Genomic DNA, 19,653 nt, shown 5'->3' with positions numbered 1-19,653 from the left:
ATGGAGTAGGCCTTTCTTCCCCCAGCTGCCGGCACTGGCTTCCCTCTGGCACCCGGGACCTGGGCTTCCCTTGCAGCCCCAACTTTGTCAGGAAGGTCGTCTAGAAAAACGTCCAATCTAATTAGCATATTATGCTTTTATTATTATAGATGTTAAAGGTCCCAGCAGGCATGGCTCAGTGGTTGAGCATCAACCTATGAACTAGAATTGAGCATTGATCTATGAACTATAGGGTCACAGTTTGATTCTCGGTCAGGGATCATGCCTGGGTTGTGGGCTTGATATCTGCTGGGGGGCATGCAAGAGGAAGACAATCAGTGATTCCCTCTTCCCCTCTCTGAAATTAATAAAAATATATGTAAGCAAACAAACAAACAAGAAATGTTAAAAGGACTTCTTTAAGGAGAAAAAAAAGATAAAAAATATCAATAATAAAATGGCAATCACTATATACATATCAGAAGTTTTTACATGTTAATGGATTAAATGCTCATATCAAAAGACAGCATTGGCTAAATAGATAAGAAAGCAATACCCATATATATTCTATTCTATCTATAACAGACTCACTTCAAATGGAAAGACACACAGACTTAAGTAAAGAGAAGGAAAAGGTATTTTATGCAAATAGAAATCTGAAAAAAGCTGAAGGAGCAACACATACAACATATGTAGACTTTAAAACAAAGGCTATAACAACATTGAAAGACCCAGCAATTCCAATTCTGAGTATTTATCCAAAGAAAACAAAAAAACATTTAAAAATACTAGGTGTACCAGTTAATAATGCGGATTTTGTAATAAAAGAAAACACGGTAATTTCAAGAGAAACATTAAAAGTGCTTTATGCGAAGTAATGTCTATTGCTAGCTACACATTTCCCCATCTTTCAGGTAATTTGTGGATACCGTCCCAAAGAACTTTTCTTGTTTTGAGGTAAACCATTCAGAGACCCAATTTTCCACTTCTTCGTACATTTTGAAGTGCTGCTCAGAAAGTGTGTGTGCCACCAATCGGAACAAGTGGTAATCTGAAGGAGCAAGGTCTGGTGAATAAGGCGGGTGGGTTAATACTTCCCAGGCAAGATCTTTTAACGTGTCTTTAACTGGTTTTGAAGTGTGTGATGGTGCGTCATCATGAGGCAAAATTACTTTGCCGTGTCTTCTGGAACATTTCACGATCATTTCACGATCAAAGCGTGGTTCAAATTGATTATTTGTTGTCAGTAGCGATCTGTATTAAAGGTTTCACCTGGTTTTAGAAGCTCATAATACACCACACCTTCCTGATCCCACCAAACGCAGAGCATTGTCTTCTTTCCGAATCGATTTGGCCTTGCAGTCAATGTTGATGGTTGACCTGGATCAACCCATGATTTTGTGCATTTGGGATTCTCAAAATAAATCCACTTTTCATCGCCAGTCACAATTGACTTTCTTTTGTGCCGTTGAAACAACATTTTACTGATGACTTTCCGTTTTCCATTTGTCCTTCATTCAGTTGATGTGGCACCCATTTTCCTTCCTTTAAAATCTTTCCCATTGCTTGTAAACCATTGGAAATTGTTTGCTGAGCAATGTTTAATCTTTCTGCAAGTTGTTTTTGAATTTGACACGCATCTTCATCCAATAATGCCTGTAATTGTCTTCAAACTTTTTCGGTTGACCTGGACGTTCTTTGTCTTTCACATAGAAATCATCACTTTTAAAGCATTTAAACCAGCATTCACAAGTATCTTGAGATGGAGCATGTTCACCATAAGCTTCCCGAAGTATTCAGCAGTACTTTTTTTCAAAATAAAGTAATGAATTATAACTTCCAGCAAATGCTCTTTTTTTGAACACGAAATTCAACATTTTTAAGTGTAAAAATATCTATGATGTTAACACCTTCAGCAAATTTGACATATGGAGTTTTAAAACTTGTCAATATAACAAAATAACATACATATCAAATCACATCTATATCAACATATGTGTAACTCCATCTATTGAAAAAAATCCGCATTAACTGGTACAACCTAGTATATATGCATCCATATGTTCACTAACGCATTGTTTACAATAGCCAAGATAAGGAAGCAACCTAAATGTCCATTGGCAGATGAATGGATAAAGAAGGTGTAGTGCATATACACAATGGAATGTTACTCAGTGATAAAATAAATCCTACCAGTTGCAATGGATGGACATAGAGCTTTTTATGCTAAGTGAAATAAGTGAATCAGAGAAAGACTGATATCATATGGTTTCACTTGTATGTGGGATCTAAAAATCAAAATTAATTAACCAAAACAGAAACAAACTCATAGATACATAAAACAAACTGATGGTTGCCAAATGGGAGTGGGTTGAGGGGTTGGGTGAAAAAGGTGAAAGGATTAAGTAGTACAAATTTCCAATAATAAAAACAGTCACGAAATGTAAAATACAGCATAGGGAATACAGTATAGTCAACTAGAGGCCTGGTGCATGAATTCGTGCACAGGTGGGGTCCAGCCTGCCCGCCCTGATCGGGGTCAGCTGGCCAGGGGCAGAGGTTCCAGGAGGTTGGCCAGCTGGCCCCATCCCCATCGGGCCGATATGCTGGCTGCAGTGCGCATCATAGTGACCCATCGTTCTGGTCGCTTGGCTTTTATATATATAGAATATAGATACTATTGTAATAATTATGTATTGTGCCAGATGGGTACTAAACATATTGGGGTGATCTTTTCATAAGTTACACAAATAACTAATCAATATGTTGTACACCTAAAACTAATACTGTATGTCAACTGTAATTGAAAAAAATATATTAAAAAAAATAAATGCCCAGCCTGCATGGCTCAGTGGTTGAGCATTGACCTATGAACCAAGAGGTCACGTTCGATTCCAGCCACATGCCCAGGTTGTGGGCTCGATCCCCAGTAGGGGGCATGCAAGAGGCAGCTGGTCAATGATTCCCTTTCATGATTGATGTTTCTCTCTCTCTCTCCCTTTCTCTCTGAAATCAATACAAATATAATTAATAAATAAATACTCTACTTTCCACAAAACATTAAAAAATTTGGCCACCTTTTTTGCCACTTTACAGCAAGGATCACCTATCCTCCAATGTCCAATAGCATATTCCTCATCTCTGAGGTCTCATTTCACAAGTAGCTTTAATATTCATGTTTCTAGTGACATTCTGCTTATGTAAACTCCAAGATTACAGAAGTCTCCTCTACAATTCCACTCTTTTCTTGCTGGGTCCTCACCAGAATTGCCTTTAACACTATTTCTACTAATCATCTCTTTCAGGCAATCTATGGTTTTTCCATTATGAGCCTCAAAACTCTTCTCCCACTATTCTGTTCAAAAGCTGCTTCCGTATCCCTAGGTATTTACTACAGCAGCACTCCCATTCCCAGTACTAAAATCTATGTTAGTCTCTGGGCTGCCATAATAAAATGCCACAGACTAGATGGCTTAAACAACAGAAATGTATTTTCTCACAATTCTGGAGGCTGAAAGTCCAAGATCAAGGTGCCAGTAGGTTTGGTTTCTTCTGAGGCCTCTCTCCATGGCTTGCAGATGGCCATCTTCTCCCTGTGTCCTCATATGGCTGTCATTCTACCATGTTGTCTGACTCTAGTCATAATGGATTAGAGCCAAACCTAATGACCCATTTTAACTTAATTACCTCTTTAAAAACCTAATCTCCAAATACAGTTACATTCTGAGGCACAGGGGGTTAGATCTTCCATATATAAATTTTGAGGGAACATAATTCAGTTCAGAACACTGGGTATCTGTTACAGTAGCGGTCGCCAACCGGTGGTCTGTGGACCACTGGTGGCCCGTGAGGTCCAAAAGGTTGGCGACCGCTGTGTTACAGGGCTCAGAGGGACACTGGTCTTCATACTGGAATATGCTTTCCCTTAGAGCAGTGGTCGGCAAACCCATTAGTCAACAGAGCCAAATATCAACAGTACGATTGAAATTTCTTTTGAGAGCCAAATTTTTTAAACTTAAACTTCTAATGCCACTTCTTCAAAATAGACTCGCCCAGGCCGTGGTATTTTGTGGAAGAGCCACACTCAAGGGGCCAAAGAGCCGCATGCGGCTCGCGAGCCGCAGTTTGCCGACCACGGCCTTAGAGCACTCAGAGGCTTTCTCTAAGCAAGCCTAGGAACCCAACAGCATTAGGGAACAGATTCCTAGATCAGTAACTTTCATTTCTCTCTCTTAAAACCGACTTGCCCAAGGATACACCGAGGGTACAGGTTCTCTTTCCTTGTTACTCTTCTCCCACTCTGGGAGGGGAAGGAATACCAGTCACCTACCTTACCAAGTTCGTTGTTCCAAGGTGAAGAACCTCTGAGAAGGCAAGTAAAGGGACTTATTCCAATTTTTGGTGTTAAAAGAGTAAATAACTCTAATGACAGGCTGAAACCTTAGGTGGTTTCCAATTTCTGCTTTTAACAAACTGAAGAAATTGGAAGGCTCATTTAAGTAATTTTTACTGATAGATGACTATGTGATTTTAACATATAATTTTAAAAGCATTAAAAGACTCACTGGAATGACACTATTACAATAAGCCTTGGAAATTTATATACTTACTTATATGAACGTGTTCTCTCAGCTCTCATGTTAAAAGAATCACCTCCCAACCCCTAAGACTCTTCATTCTTCATTTTTCTCTGCTCCCTGTTATTTTAACGTTTCTGTGGTATTTGTAATTTGCATTTGTATCTCATTTCCTTACAGAAACAGGATATAAATGATGAGAAGATTTGAGACTTACACTGACTTCAGGAGGTATTTTCCTCTTTGACTTAAATAGATACAACTGCTCATGGTGGGGAATCCCTTTCTACCTGCTCTTGTAGAACCTCAGTACGGCCACCCACACCAAGTCACTGGTTGTACATTATCCACTTTACACAAAGGAGAAGAGACAACCTTGATGATCATGATCCCTGTGGTGTGCATTTCAGTGTGACATGGTGTCAGGCAGTTGATGAGAGAACCACCACCAATAAAGTCAGCATTTCTTACACCTTGCACCCAAATGTCCTTCTCCTTTATGGTCTGAATGACAATTCTTTTTGTAGTTGTTCCCATTTGAAATATAATCAAGAATTTTATTTTTATTACTATCAAAGGCTTCTTTATACTTTTCTTAATTTTTATAATAGAGAATTACAGACACAGGAAGGAGTTCCATATGTCAGTAGCAGGAATGAGCTCTGCAACAAAAGACCCAAAGAACATAACAAGCATGCTTCACAGGAGTCATAAAATGGGGTGCCCAGAAAGTCAGTAAACAAGGCACGGGTACCCCAACCTGGTGAGAAATCCATGTGATACCCCACAAAGTAGTAGTCATAGGCACTGTGAAGATCCTGCATCCCCAGGATTATTTGGTCCAGGAAAATGGCTGTGGATTGGGATACAGCTTGGAACCTCCTCCAGCTTAAAGCTTCCTCAAGAAAGCCAAACAAATAATGTGAGAAAAATTTTAGCATGAGCAGTGTCAAAAGTTACTATAAACTATAAGCAACTGTAAGTAGTTCATCCTGATTGTTTTCTAAAACAGCTCCTTCCTCCTAAGAGGCTCTGAATCCAGACCCAGATATCCCAGGGAATAGGCCTGCAGGTCTCCTCTAGCAGTCCTTACCTAAATCTGAGGATTAACCATATGAGAAATCTTAAGGCTGCCCTAAGAGCCCTGGGTGCGCCTCCCCCACCCCCACCCCGGATTTATGGTATTTCCACTGAGCTGTGGGCACCTGAGCCCAGCTGGGGAGAACATGCCATCCTAACAATGAGATGCATGACAGGTGCCAGGGACAGAATGCCCATTTTAACCAACTGAACTTGTAAGAATGACAAAGCAGTGAAAGTTTTCACTCTGAAACTAAAAAGAGCCTAGCCGGCATGGCTCAGTTGTTGAGCATCAACCTATGAAGCAGGAGGTCACGGTTAGATTCCTGGTCAGGGCACATGCCCAGGTTGAGGGCTCAATCCCCAGCGTAGGGCGTGCAGGAGGCAGCCGATTAATGATTCTCTCTCATCATTGATGTTTCTATCTCTCTCCCTCCCTCTCTATTCCTCTCTGAAATCAATATTAAAAAAGAAAAGAAAGAAACAATATTTTAATTCTTCTGCTCTCTGTGAGGCCCACAGAAGAATGGTGCAGGACATTAACTCTGTGTTATCAGTCTGCAGTGGGATACAACTCAAATGTAAACTGCTACAGACTGCAGAAGGCACTGTTCTACACCTTTCTAATGAAAGTAAAGAAAGGCTTTGCCAGTACCTATTCATTATCCACAATGAAGGGAAATACAGGTTTTTACGTATAATATTCCACTACCGTGCCTTCATTGTATATCATCAGCTTCCAACAGACATTCAGTCAAATTCATTCATTCTATATTATAAAGACATTCAAAAGGGACACAATCTCCTTCCCAAACAGTTCCACTGCTCTTCCCTCCAACACACACACATACACATACACACTCACATGTCCTCCACTGTGATGTCTTTCAGGATCTGGCAGTAATCCACATTCCACACAGCCTGGTCATCCCACACCTTGGAGGCCAGCAGGATCGCACCAAGAACAATTCGCTTCCAGTTGGCTGGACAGATATCTATCTCTGCATATGTTAAAAGTCTTTCAAGGTATACCTGGAAAAAAAGAAAATGCCAGAGATAAGCAACTTGGCTTGTTTTCCCTCACATACTACCACACATAAAAAAATTCTAAAATTGTCTGATTACATTTCACCAGCCTTTAAACAGGGATTTATTACCTGATCATATTTATTTTTAAAAAGTCAAAAGCTCAAACAGTCTGATGTATAATGCACACATTCTGTAATTGGGCTGTGTGGACGTAGCTGGGTCTTTTTTTAAGAAATATATTTTTATTTATTTTTTACGGAGAGGAAGGGACAGAGATAGAGAGTCAGAAACATCGATGAGAGAGAAACATTGATCAGCTGCCTCTTGCACACCTCCTACTGGGGGTGTGCCCACAACCAAGGTACATGCACTTGACTAGAATCGAACCTGAGACCTTTCAGTCCGCAGGCCGATGCTCTATCCACTGAGCCAAACCAGTTAGGGCTGTAGGTGGGTCTTAAAAGACACCAAGGCAGGAACAAACCCCAGGAGCCTTAGGTTAATTTCTCACTCTATCAACTATGATATCAATACAAATTTAACAAAACAACAAATGTTTCAGTAAGCAGAGCAAAGAATGTGAAAGAATAAACCTATTGTTTTCTATCTGTAGTTTTTTAATGAAACGTTTTCTTTTGAGGTTTTTGTAGATTTACATGCAGTGTTGATAAACCTTTTTGTATTACTGTGGCAAAATATACATAGTATAAAATTTACCATTTAACCATTTTTAAGTGTAAGGCTCTGTGACATTAAGTACATTCACACTGCTGTGAGATCATCACCCTCCATTCCCACCTCTAGAACATTTTCATCTTCCCAAATTGAAACTCTGTACAATACAGCATTCCCCTGCCCCAGCCCCTATTAACCATTCTTCTACTTTGTCTCCATGAATTTGATTTCTTTAGATACCTTATGTAGGTGGAATCATACAGTATTTTTCCTTTTGTGTCTGGCTTATTTCAGTGTGAAGTAGCATCTCACTGTGGTTTGATAAACCACGTGTTTTCATTAAAATGGGTTGATAAACCCATTTTTAATGAAATAATTTCAGCTAAAGATAGAAAATAAAACCAAATTAAATAGGATTTACAAACTGGCACAATTTAGTTTGAGGACAGACATCAGAAATACCCACAAAGCCCCACCCACTTGAGTTGGGTAACAAAGAATGTCTTTTAAAGTTTCCTTTGGTAAAAATCTGTTATATTTCTCTGAACAATGGAATTCTTTTTTCTACAGTTTATCATTTATAAACTGGAACTGCATCAGAAAGGGACAAATTTAATTATCCATACTTCTTAAAAAAACTTGCTAACACAGACAAAATCTATAGTGTTAAAATTATTCATAGTTTATAATTTCTGCAAAGTCTTAAAATATGCAATTTCTAAAAACGCATGTACAGAGATGTTAAATACACAAATAAAATAGAAATTATTTTCTGCTAAATAATATTATTGCTCATAAATGGGATGGGAAAAGTTAAAAAAGGGAAATAATTCACACCTATTACACATTAGGACTCTGGAGAGGAGGCTGTACTTTAGGTTCTTGAGTGATTTTGAGAAGTTTGACATGAATATGGAAGTGGAAAAACATGATAATGCCATAGCTGGCTAATATTATACAACAGAAAAGACTATAGGATGAGAACAATAAATGATAGGTATGGTCGAACAGGAGGACTTTATTCACTGTTAAATACTGAGCACTCAGGAAATACCAGGCTCTGTGCTCATCACTGGAGATAAAGTGTGGAGGGGGCAGTGACCCCTCCGGCTACAGAGGGGAGAAGGGGCTGGAAGGGAGTTTAGCTGATGGAAAGAGGCATCAGGAGATTATGAAGCAGTCCTAACAGAGGACCAGTGTTTGACAGTGGAGACTGGCAGTCACATTCCAGAGATTCCTGTGACCCCAACAGCTGTGAAGATGGGCTGCTGTGGGAGATCCCAGACTTCCAGGTCACACAGCTGGATGGGTGACACCTTCTGAGACAGGGAACACCAGGCAGGAGAGGTTGGTGAAAAATGATTACAAGGATGACTGTGGATGTTTTCTATCTGAGATGTCCCAGAGAATGCCAGTTAGGCAGCATACATGCAGGTCTGGAGCACAAAAGAAATAGCACTGAGATAGAAATCTGAGAGTCTGTGACACACAAACAGAGTAAGTTGTGGGCATGGATCCAATGACCTAGGGAGAGGGGGAGAGAGAGAAAAGAAGGGGACAGGCCTAAGCCATGAGAGCTCCTCTTGTTTTAATATCTGGAGAGAGGGTGAAGAGACAGGAGAGGGAGGGATAAAGTCTATTATGTTCTGCTCTTAAGTCATCTAGACCCGGCCCATAAACATGTCTCCTGCACAGCAACTCTTCCTATATAGACAAAGAGGGTCCTCACGGCCAATTGGCCTGGAGGACAATTCCTCCCAGTGACACCAACAACAATCAAGACTTAACTGTACAAAGGAGGACCAAGATGGAGACATAGGGCAGAAGCCTGATCGTTGCCAATACCACAACAATTTTGAGACTACGACGGGAGAGCAGAGCAGACACCATCCAGAACCACCGGAGGGCTGGCTGAGCAGATGCTCTACAACTAGAATAAAAGAGAGGGGTACGTGGGATGATGCTGACGCCGGTGACCCAAAGTCCACACTTTAAGAACTACGGCTCAGGCGACACAATGGCGGCCTGGAACGTGCACGGCGCAGTTCCCCCGGCGGTCTCCGGCTGAGGGGACGGCTCCACTCGCTGCCGAGCACGGACAGACGAGCCCCTGGGAGACATGGGGTGGGAGACTCCGCGCTTGCTGAACTCCGAGTCCTTCAAGAATCTCAACGCCCCGGAAGCGGCCAGGTGCGCACGCTCAGCGACCGGCCACCGCTGCAGACCCAAGGGCCGACGCAGCGACACCAGACCAGCCCGCCGCCGCGCACCAGGCACACCGGAGCTTCGCCGAGCCCGCCGCCCAACGAGTTCTGCGGCAGCCGCCCTGGAGCTCTGAGAAAATGACCGAAGGAATTGCTGAGAGGGAATTGACCAACAGGAATTGGGATCAAGAAGACGAAACCCCGCTGAGACCCGAGTCCAGGCGAGGCTGCGAGCCTCTGGGCTCAGGTGTGGTCACACGCCCTTGGGTCTAGGTGAGGCCTCACGCCCCTGGGTCTGGGTGAGGCCACGCGCCCCTGGGTCCAGGTGAAGCCGGATTCCGGGTTCGGGTGAGGCCGTGCGCCCCTGGATCCAGGTGAGACCACGCGACCAGGGGTCTGGGAGAGGTCACGCACCCCTGGGTCCGGGTGAGGCCACGTGCCCCTGGGTCTAGGTGAAGCTAGATCCCGGGTCCGGTTGAGGCCGTGTGCCCCTGGATCCGGGTGAGGCTGGATCCCGGGTCCGGGTGAGGCCACGCGCCCCTGGGTCTGGGAGAGGCCACGCGCCCCTGGGTCCGGGTGAGGCCATGTGTCCCTGGATCCGGGTGAGGCCTCGCGCACCTAGGTCCGGGTGAGGCCACGTGCCCCTGGGTCTGGGAGAGGCCACGCGCCCCCTGGGTCCAGGTGAGGCCATGTGTCCCTGGATCCGGGTGAGGCTGGGTCCCGGGTCCGGGTGAGGCCTCGTGCACCTAGCTCTGGGTGAGGCCACGCGCCCCTGGGTCTGGGAGAGGCCACGCGCCCCCGCGTCCGGGTGAGGCCATGTGTCCCTGGATCTGGGTGAGGTCTCACGCACCTAGGTCCGGGTGAGGCCACGCGCCCCTGGGTCTGGGAGAGGCCACGCGCCCCTGGGTCTGGGTGAGGCCACGTGCCCCTGAGTCCAGGTGAAGCTGTGCCCCTGGGTCCGGCCGAGACCAAACCAGAGGGAGTTGGACCTACGTTACCACCATTTGTCCACCATCCAGAGCTGAGGGGTCAGTGCTGACATGTACACACAAGGAACTGGTGGACATTGAAATTGGGTCTCTAAAGAACTATTGGTCCAGAAAGAAACTCACTACAGACTGATTCATTTGCCTGTCAGCATAACTATTATTGCTCGTCTCACATTCAGTTCTTATAAGTATATCTCTAGGGACACATGATCTCGCTCATCTAGGGGAAAAGATGAACAACATAGACTGAGGAACAAGAACAGAACCAGAAACAAGGAGGCATCGATCGGACTAGCGGGCCTCAGAGGGAGGATAGGGGAGGTTGGGGGGAGGGGGAGAGATCAACCAAAGGACTTGTGTGCATGCATATGAGCCTATCCAACGGTTAAGTTCAACAGGGGGTTGGGGCATCCGTGGGGAGGGGTGTGGGATGGGAATGGGGGGATGAGGACAAATATGTGACACCTTAATCAATAAAGAAATTAAAAATAATAATAATAAATAAAAATAAATAAAATTTTAAAAAAAAGAGGGAAAGGAAGGGGGGAGGGGAAACTATCCTTAGTGAAAGTAAAACTCTGAGCAGATTAAGAAAAGTCACAGCATTAGATAGCAGCTCCTCCGTGGAGCCTCCACTGGTTCCCCTGACTCCTAACCCAGAGACAGAAGAGTCACATACTCCCTCTAAAGCAGCAGAAGTTTCCTATGGCTTCTTTTGCAGTCTGTAACAGTCCCACTGTCTGTAAAATAGGTGCAATGGTGAACACCCAGGGAAGTTTGGAGAGGGGGCTCAGAATCTTGTCTGCCTCTTCTATTGAAATATGGCTTTGCCAAGAAGGGGGTTGGCACTCAACTATTTGCTGAATAAAAAAATATAAAATAATGGTTCATTTGCTTAGAAGGGTTATTGTTCTTTTTTCAGTGTTCCATTAAGAAAAAAGCAATTTTTAAATCTTTAAAACCAGATTTTTATGGCTCTCACATAACAGGTGTTCCCTAGAATGAACAGGGGCACTGTATGCACTAAAAGACAAAGTTAAAATCATGAGAAGAAACTACTAACATATTTGAAATCCCCAAAACAAAATAGCCAATAAAATGACAATAATAGTTACTGAAAGGTAATAAAATAAGAAATCATAACAGGGCAAATCTACCTTGACTTCCCCCACATTAGTCTGGGTAATCCTTCCACTTACCACATTGCTGCCTTGGTCTCTCCCCCTAGTAAACCATGTATTTGTTCCCTGAGGACAAAGACCACATTTCACTTTGCCCACTGTGTGCCCAGTGTCTAGAATGATGCCAGAGCAGGGCATGGCCTGAGTGCTTGCTTAATAGATACGTCATCCTGCAGAACGAGTAAGGAACAACATCTACATAGAAGCTCTGGCTCTGGAATACTGATACAGGTGGGCAGAATTCTTATGTAAGTGATTTATCTAATAAAATGGCCACAAACAATGGCATCTGGGAAAGGTGACTGCACTTACAAAGGTAGAATGGAGTTAAATGTGACACTGGGTCCTTGTTTTGTCAGACAGCTACAGTGGTAAACAGTGAAAGGATCCAGGAGGAAGAGTCCACTCTGTGTCTGAAGCACAGAAAGTGGAAAGACCTTCAACTAAGTTCCACGAGGTCAAACAGCAGGGCACTCTTAACTATATGGACCTGAATGAGTTTCCAAATCTCTCTCACTGAACAGTAATAATACTGGGTCATGGCAACCATTGGTGAAATAAAGGCGGTCACTGAACAGAGCTCAGTAAGCTTTTCAATATTTGGAGATTTTAGTTTTAAATGGCATTTATTATACTAAAACTAATGTTTTTGATTTTTGATCATGATTTTTATTTGTGTGAAAATCCTAATTCTTCAGGTAAAGATCCAGGCCAGGCCAACTGGAATTGCAGTTGGGACCCAGATTAAATCTTTTACAAAGGTAGATGATGAACTTTACTCATTCTCCAAGGAGAGAGTCAGAGAATCCTATATAATAAAAGTCTAGTATGCAAATTAACCAACTGGTGGAACGACCAGCAGAATGACCGGTCGCTATGATGCACACTGACCACCAGGGGGCAGACGCTCAATGCAACCCCCAGCCCACAGGCCCCAATCGGCAGTGGTGGCAGGGGGTGGGGCTGGTGAGTGGGCAGCGCCAGGCCAGCCAAGGCAGGTGCCAGTGGGCCCCCCCCTCCCCAATCGCCCCACTAGTTGCCCTGAAGAGGGAGGTGACCGGTGGCAGCGGTGGCGGGGGCAGGGCCAGCAAATGAGCGGCACTAGACCAGCCAAGGCAGGTGTCAGCAGGGGACCCCGATCACCCCACAGATGGGCTCTGCTCGGCCTATGAATTTCATGCACCGGGACTCTAGTGTATAATAAAACTATACTAAGAGCAGAAAACTGAAACTGGAATTAACTAAGCCTCCAGGTTTTTAAAGAAATAGAAAAAGGAGGTTGTGAAATAATCTTCACCCATATGCCTAAGACTCTATCGCTTTATACATACAAGATATGAAAAACTCTCCAGGCTCCCCACTGAAATAGACTCTCATTGGCTCAGTGCAAAAGGTGATTACTCAACTTTCTTCTTATTTACCTTACACCTTAGTTGATACATATTAATAAGTATTCTAGATGATATTGAGAATAATATTTATTTTATTTTATTTTTTAAATATATTTTATTGATTTTTTACAGAGAGGAAGGGAGAGGGATAGAGAGCTAGAAACATCGATGAGAGAGAATCATCGACCAGCTGCCTCCTGCACACCCCCCACCAGGGATGTGCCCGCAGCCAATGTACATGCCCTTGACCGGAATCGAACCCGGGACCCTTCAGTCCGCAGACCGACGCTCTATCCATTGAGCCAAACCGGTTTTGGCGAGAATAATATTTAATGTTTGAGAAAAACCAATAGGCCTCCACCATCTCTGATAGCCATTAGGGCTAACTAAAGGAAGTAGGTATTAAAATACGCTCCCCATTACTGAGGAAAGGCAGTTGTTGTATTGGGAAATATGGCATTCATAATAAGCTCCAATTAATAGCATGCAATTTAGCAAAACTTGCCAGCAAAGGTATATTCAAGGATCAGCTGGAACTTCTTTAGTAAACTCCCACTTGAGTATTTTAAGTCTCTGCCAAATGAAAGAATATACAATTGATTTTTTTTCTAAACGATATCCTTAGATCACTGCTAATAGGACACTCTTATTCAATTCCATTTTCAGATCTATATTCATGAGAAGAACTACCCTAAGGAGTCTCTAGAAAATACGGTTTAGTGAGCAATTACAAAGTAACACAGAGCATTCAGTTGACTGCACATGACAAAACTGCTCACAAAGGCATGGGGAAAGAGTAAAATGCAAGCAAACTAGTGGAATCCAAGATTACGGAATCAAAATTCTAACCAAAAAAAATTTCTGATGATGCTGAAATTATTCCAATTCCATTTTAATGAGTAACACTAGGTCATTAATCTTAGAGTCTCTATCACTCACAGTTTAGCCAACTGGTGATTTCACCACTACCTCTTACTTCCTGGCAACTGGAGGAGCACGTGAATGACATATTTGGATTTGAAAGAAATTTTAGAGACAAGTCAGGCAGTTAGGGAATAAAGGGGGCTCATGGAGGAGGAAGACACACATTCACAGAGGCTAGAGGAATGTTACAAAATAAGGGGAAAAAGAAGAGGGGGGCACCCAGTGGACTTTGAACTTTGAAACTGATATCTTGCAGGAGAGTGACCGATTAGGAGAGCACAGGGGAAATAAATTAAGGAAGAGTCCAATTAGAAAGGGACATATTCAGATTAAGAGCTGCCAGCTTTTATAAAATCATAGACAAAGAAACTGAGATATCAGAACTGATTTTTTTCCCATTAGAGGGAGCAGGTTTTTCCCAATAGGGGACTCCTCCCCCAGGGGGAGGTTGTGTACATTTATAATAAACTTCCACATTTTAATTTATTACTAGAGGCCCGGCGCACAAATTCGTACATGGGTGGGGTCCGGCCAGCCCGCTCTGATGGTGGCCGATTGGGGCCGGGCTGGCCAGGGGGAGGGGCTGGCCAGGGGGAGGGGCTTCAGGAGGTTGGCTGGCCGGACCTGCCCCCGATTGGCCCCTCCCACCCCAATCAGGGGCGGGGCCAGCCAGCCAACCACCCACAGCCCCTCCCCACCAGCCAGCTGGCCCTACCCTGATCGGGGTGGAGGGTCCAATTGGGGGCAGAGCTGGTCAAGGGGAGGGGCTGCAGCCAGTGGGGGAGGGGGGGCTATGTGAAGTTGAGGGGGCTGATGGGGGCCCGGAACCGGGCTGGTTGGCCACTGCAGTGCACGTCATAGCGACCAGTTGTTACGGTCACTCCGCCATTCAGGTCGCTGAGCTTTTATATGTATAGATTATTACTAGAGGCCCAGTGCACAAAATTCGTAAACTTGAGTGGGTGGGGGGGTCTCTCAGTCCAGCCTGTGCCCTCTCGCAGACTGGGAGTCCCGCGATCGATCGCACTGCAGAAAGAGGCCCCGCTCACCCACCGCAGCGCTGTGGGGCTCCGCGATGGATTACCCCAAAGAAATAGGCCCCACCCACCAAGCTGGGGCTCCCTGATCGAATGCCCAGCAGAGGGAGGCCCACACACCCACCACAGCAGTGGCAGCTGGGTAGCCCGTACCTCCCTCTTTGGTTGATTACCTCCACCCACACACCCTCCCCCGTCTTCCCTCTGAGATTCTACACTCTGTTCCATGATTCCATTTCTCTGGATGCACTCCATTCATCAGTTTATTTTGTTACTTAGATTCCACATGAGTGCAATCATGTGATATTTGTCTTTTTCTGACTCACTTATTTCACTTAGCATGGTACTCTCCAGGTACCTCCATGCTGTCTCAAAGGGTAAGAGATTCTTCTTTTTTATTGCTGCATAGTAATCATGGTATAAATATACCACAACTTTTTTTATCCACTCAGCTACTGATGGGCACTTGAGCTATTTCCAGATCTTAGCTATTATAGACTATGCTGCTATAAACACAGGAGTGCATACATTCTTTCTGATTAGTGCTTTGGGTTTCTTAGGATATATTCCGAGAAGTGGGATCACTGGGTCAAATGGCAGTTCCATATTTTATTTTTTGAGGAAATTCCATATTGTTTCCCATAATGGTGGCACAAGTCTGCATTCCCACCACAAAGTGTACTAGGGTTCACTTTTCTCCACATCCTCTCCAGCACTTGTCATTTGTTGATTTGTTGATGGTAGCCATTCTGACAGGTGTGAGGTGATACCTCATTGTCATTTTAATTTGCATCTCTCTGATGATCAATGGTTTTGAGCATTTTTTTCATATATCTCTTGGCCATCAGTATGTCCACTTTGGACAAGTGTCTATTTAGGTCCTTTGCCTGTTTTGTAAATTGGATTGTTTGTCTTCCTTTTGTTAAGTAGTATGACTTCCTTATATATTTTGGGTATTAACCCTTTACCAGATATATCATTGCCCTCTTTTTGTCTTGTTGTGCAGAATCTTTTTATTTTGATGTAGTCCCATTTGTTTAGTTTCTCCTTAGTTTCCTTTACCTCAGTATATGTATCTGTAAATATATTGCTACGAGAGATGTCTGAGATTTTGCTGCCTATGGTTTCTTCTAGGATTTTTATGGTATCACTACTTACATTTAAGTCTTTTATCCATTTTGAGTTTATTCTTGTGAAGGGTATAAGTTGGTGGTCTAGTTTCTTTCTTTTTTTTTTTTTTTTTGCATGTATATCTCCAGTTTTCCCAATACCATTTATTGAAGAGACTGTCTTGACTCCATTGTATGCTCTTGCATCCATTGTTAAATATTGAGCATAATGGCTTGGGTCAATTTCTGGGTTCTCTGTTCTGTTCCATTGAGCTATATATGTTTGTTCTTGTGCCAGTATCAGGCTTTGATTATGGTGGCTTTGTAGTATAACTTCAAATCTGGTATTATGATTCTTCCAACTCTTTTTCTCTTTCTCAATATTGCTGCAGCTATTCGGGGTCTTTTTTCATTACATATAAATTTTTGGAGTATTTTTTTCCAGCTCTGTGAAATATGTCGTTGATTTTGTAATAGAGATTGCACTGAATCTGTAGATTGCTTGGGTAGTATGGACATTTTAATGATGTAGATTCTATCAATCCATAAACATGGTATATTCTTCCACTTGTTTATGTCTTCTTCTATCTCTTTTTCCAATGTTCTGTAGTTGTCCGAGAACAGATCATTTGCCTCCTTAAGTTTATTCCTAAGTATCTTAATTATTTTGTTGCAATGATAAATGCAATTGTTTATTTAGTATCTCTTTCTGAGAACTCATTATTGGTGTATAAAAAAGCCATCAATTTTTGGGTATTGATTTTGTATTTTGCCACATCACCAAATTCATTAATGAAATCTAGTAGTTTTTTGGTAGAGTCTTTAGGGTTTTCTATTTACAAATATCAGGTCATCTACAAATAATGACTTTTACTTCCTCCTTTTGTATTTGGATGCCTTTTATTTCTTCTTTTCCGGAAGCCAATTCCAGCATGTCAGCAGGGCTGAATCACCTGGAGTGGCTGAGAGGCATTTCCCCCAACCTGAAAAGAATGATTGCTTGCTGCCAGACAGCTCAGGGCATCTTAATCTACATGTTATTGCCTCCTCCTGGCTAAACACCTGAACAGCCAGAGGTAACTCCACCAATCTGACAATGGATTCTGTACCTAACCCTACCCTTTGATGTGTATATCTCCGCCTTGCCTTAGGACAATTTGTGTTAATATAAAGCAAGGGGTCCTGAGACAAGGAGAACTTGGTTTCTTTTAGCCAAGCTCCTCTGCCCACCTCGAAATGCCTTTCAAAATTATGTTTCATCTCTGGACTCTTATTTAATTTATGCACAGCACCTTCTCCAGGTTCGTGAACCCTTCTAGATGCTGGATCAAGACCCCTGGTATTACTTTTTCTTGTCTGATCACTGTTGCTAGGACTTCCAGTACTGTATTGAATAAAAGTGGTGAAAGTAGACAGCCCTGTCTTGTTCCTGTTCTTAGGGGAAATGGTTTTAGTTTTTGTCAATAGACTATGATGTTCGCTGTGGGTTTATCATAAATAAGCTTTATCATCTTGAGATATACTCCCTCTATTATCACTTTACTAATATTTTTTCTCAAAAATGGGTGTTGGATTTTGTCAAATGCTTTTTCTGTATCTACTGATATGATCATGTGATTTTGAGCTTTCAGTTTATCTATGTGATGCATCATGTTTATTGATTTGCAAACATTGTACCAGTCTTGCATCCTGGAATAAATTGCACTTGGTTACAGTGTATGATCTTTCAATATATTGTTGGATGCAATTTGCTAATATTTTGTTGAGGATTTTAGCATCTGTGTTCATCAGGGATATTGGCCTGTAATTCTCTTTCTTTGTAGTGTCTTTATCTGGTTTCGGAATTAAGATAAAGCTGGCCTCAAACAAAGATTTTGGAAGTGTTCCTTCCTCTTGGATGTTCTGAAATAGTTTGGGGAGTATAGGTGTTAGTTCTTTTAATGTTTGGTAAAATTCTCCTGTGAAGCCGTCCAGACCGGGGCTTTTGTTTGCTGGGTATGTTTTTTATGACTGCTTCTATTTCATCAGTTGTTATGGGCCTATTCAGGTTTTCTGATTCCTCCTGATTCAGTTTTGGGAGGTTGTATTTTCCTAGAAATTTGTCCATTTCATCCACATTGTCCAGCTGTTGGCAGATAATTGTTCATAGTATTTTTTTACAATCCTTTGAATTTCGGTGGTGTTAGTGGTTACTTCTCCACTTTATTTTCTGATTTTATTTATTTGGGTCCTCTCTCTTTGTTTCTTGATGAGTCTGGCTAACGGTTCATCAATTTTGTTTATCCTTTCAAAGAACCAGCTCTTGAATTCATTGACACACACACACACACACACACACACACACACACACACACACACACATATATACATATATATATAATCCTATTTAATAAAAGAGTAATATGCAAATTAACCGTCACTCTGTGACAAAATGGCAGCACCCATAGCCACAAGATGGTGGTGCCCAGTCCTCTTAGCCCCACCAGAGTCCCCAAGTCCGTCCAGCGGCAGCAGTCCAGGGTGTCTAGCTGGGAGGCGCCCGCTCCCCAAGCAGCAATCCCTGCCCAGTGGCAGCAGCCCGGGGTGTCCGGCTGGGAGGTGCCAGTGCCTGGCGCGATCCACGGCAAGTGGCGGCAGCTTGGGCTGAGGTCTCAGACCTGCAGGGCCACGAACCAAAGCCGTGCAATCCCCGGGCCGAGGCGGCAGCCAGGACTGAGGTCTCAGGCTGGCAGGGCCTCGTACCCAAGCTGCACAATCCCCTGGCTGCGGTGGCAGCCTGGGCTGGGGCTGCGCACCCCCACCGCGCTATCCCCCGGCTGTGGCGACAGCTTGGGCTGGAGTCTCAATCCAGCAGGGCCTTGCACTTAAGCCACATGATCCCCTGACAGCGGCATTAGCCTGGGCTGGGGTCTCAGGCCGGCAGGGCCGCGAACCCCCACTGCGCGATCTTCTGGCCAGGGGCGGCAGCCTGGGCTGGGGCCCTGCACCCCCACTGCGCGATCCCCCAGGCCGCGGCGACAGCCTGGGCTGGGATCTCAGGTCTGCAGGGCCACGCACCCAAGGCGCAATCCTGCGGCGGCGGCCTGGGCTGGGGTCTCAGGCCGGCATGGCCGCGCACCCGCACCGCGCGATGCCCCGGCCATGGCGACAGCTTGTGCTGAGGTCTCAGACCTGCAGGGCTGCACGCCAAAGCCATGCGATCCCCTGGCCGCAGTGCAGAATGGGCTGGGGTTTCAGGCCGGCAGGGCCGCGCACCCCCGCCGTGCAATTTTCAGGCCAGCGGTGGCAGCCTGGGCTGGGGCCGCGCACCCCCACCGCGTGATCCCAGGCCAGGCTGAGATGGCTGGCTGGGCTGAGGTCTCAGCCTGGCCAGGGCGTGCTCCCCCCGCCTCGTCATCCCCAGCCAGGCTGAGATGGCAGCCTGGCCTGGGGCTCAGCCTGGCCAGGGCACAATCCCCTTCCAGCGGTGGCAGCCTGG

The 19,653-nt window shown here is 44.2% G+C and overlaps 1 protein-coding gene across 3 annotated transcripts in view; it reads right to left on the bottom strand.

Annotated features, from left to right (window-relative positions):
- The window catches only part of CCNY (cyclin Y), a 256,010-nt gene that overhangs the window by 10,097 nt on the left and 226,260 nt on the right, over positions 1 to 19,653 (bottom strand). For all 3 annotated transcript variants that reach the window (XM_054716657.1, XM_054716658.1, XM_054716659.1), the window contains one exon: positions 6,502 to 6,668. In XM_054716657.1, the coding sequence (XP_054572632.1) occupies positions 6,502 to 6,668 (167 nt within the window). The remainder of the gene's footprint in view (positions 1 to 6,501; positions 6,669 to 19,653) is intronic.

Source organism: Eptesicus fuscus, chromosome 5 (genome assembly GCF_027574615.1).
Source record: "Eptesicus fuscus isolate TK198812 chromosome 5, DD_ASM_mEF_20220401, whole genome shotgun sequence".
In the NCBI taxonomy this organism is placed as follows: Eukaryota; Metazoa; Chordata; class Mammalia; order Chiroptera; family Vespertilionidae; genus Eptesicus; species Eptesicus fuscus.
The sequence above is the reverse complement of the archived record's forward strand: the minus strand, read 5'-3'. Positions and strand labels throughout refer to the sequence as shown.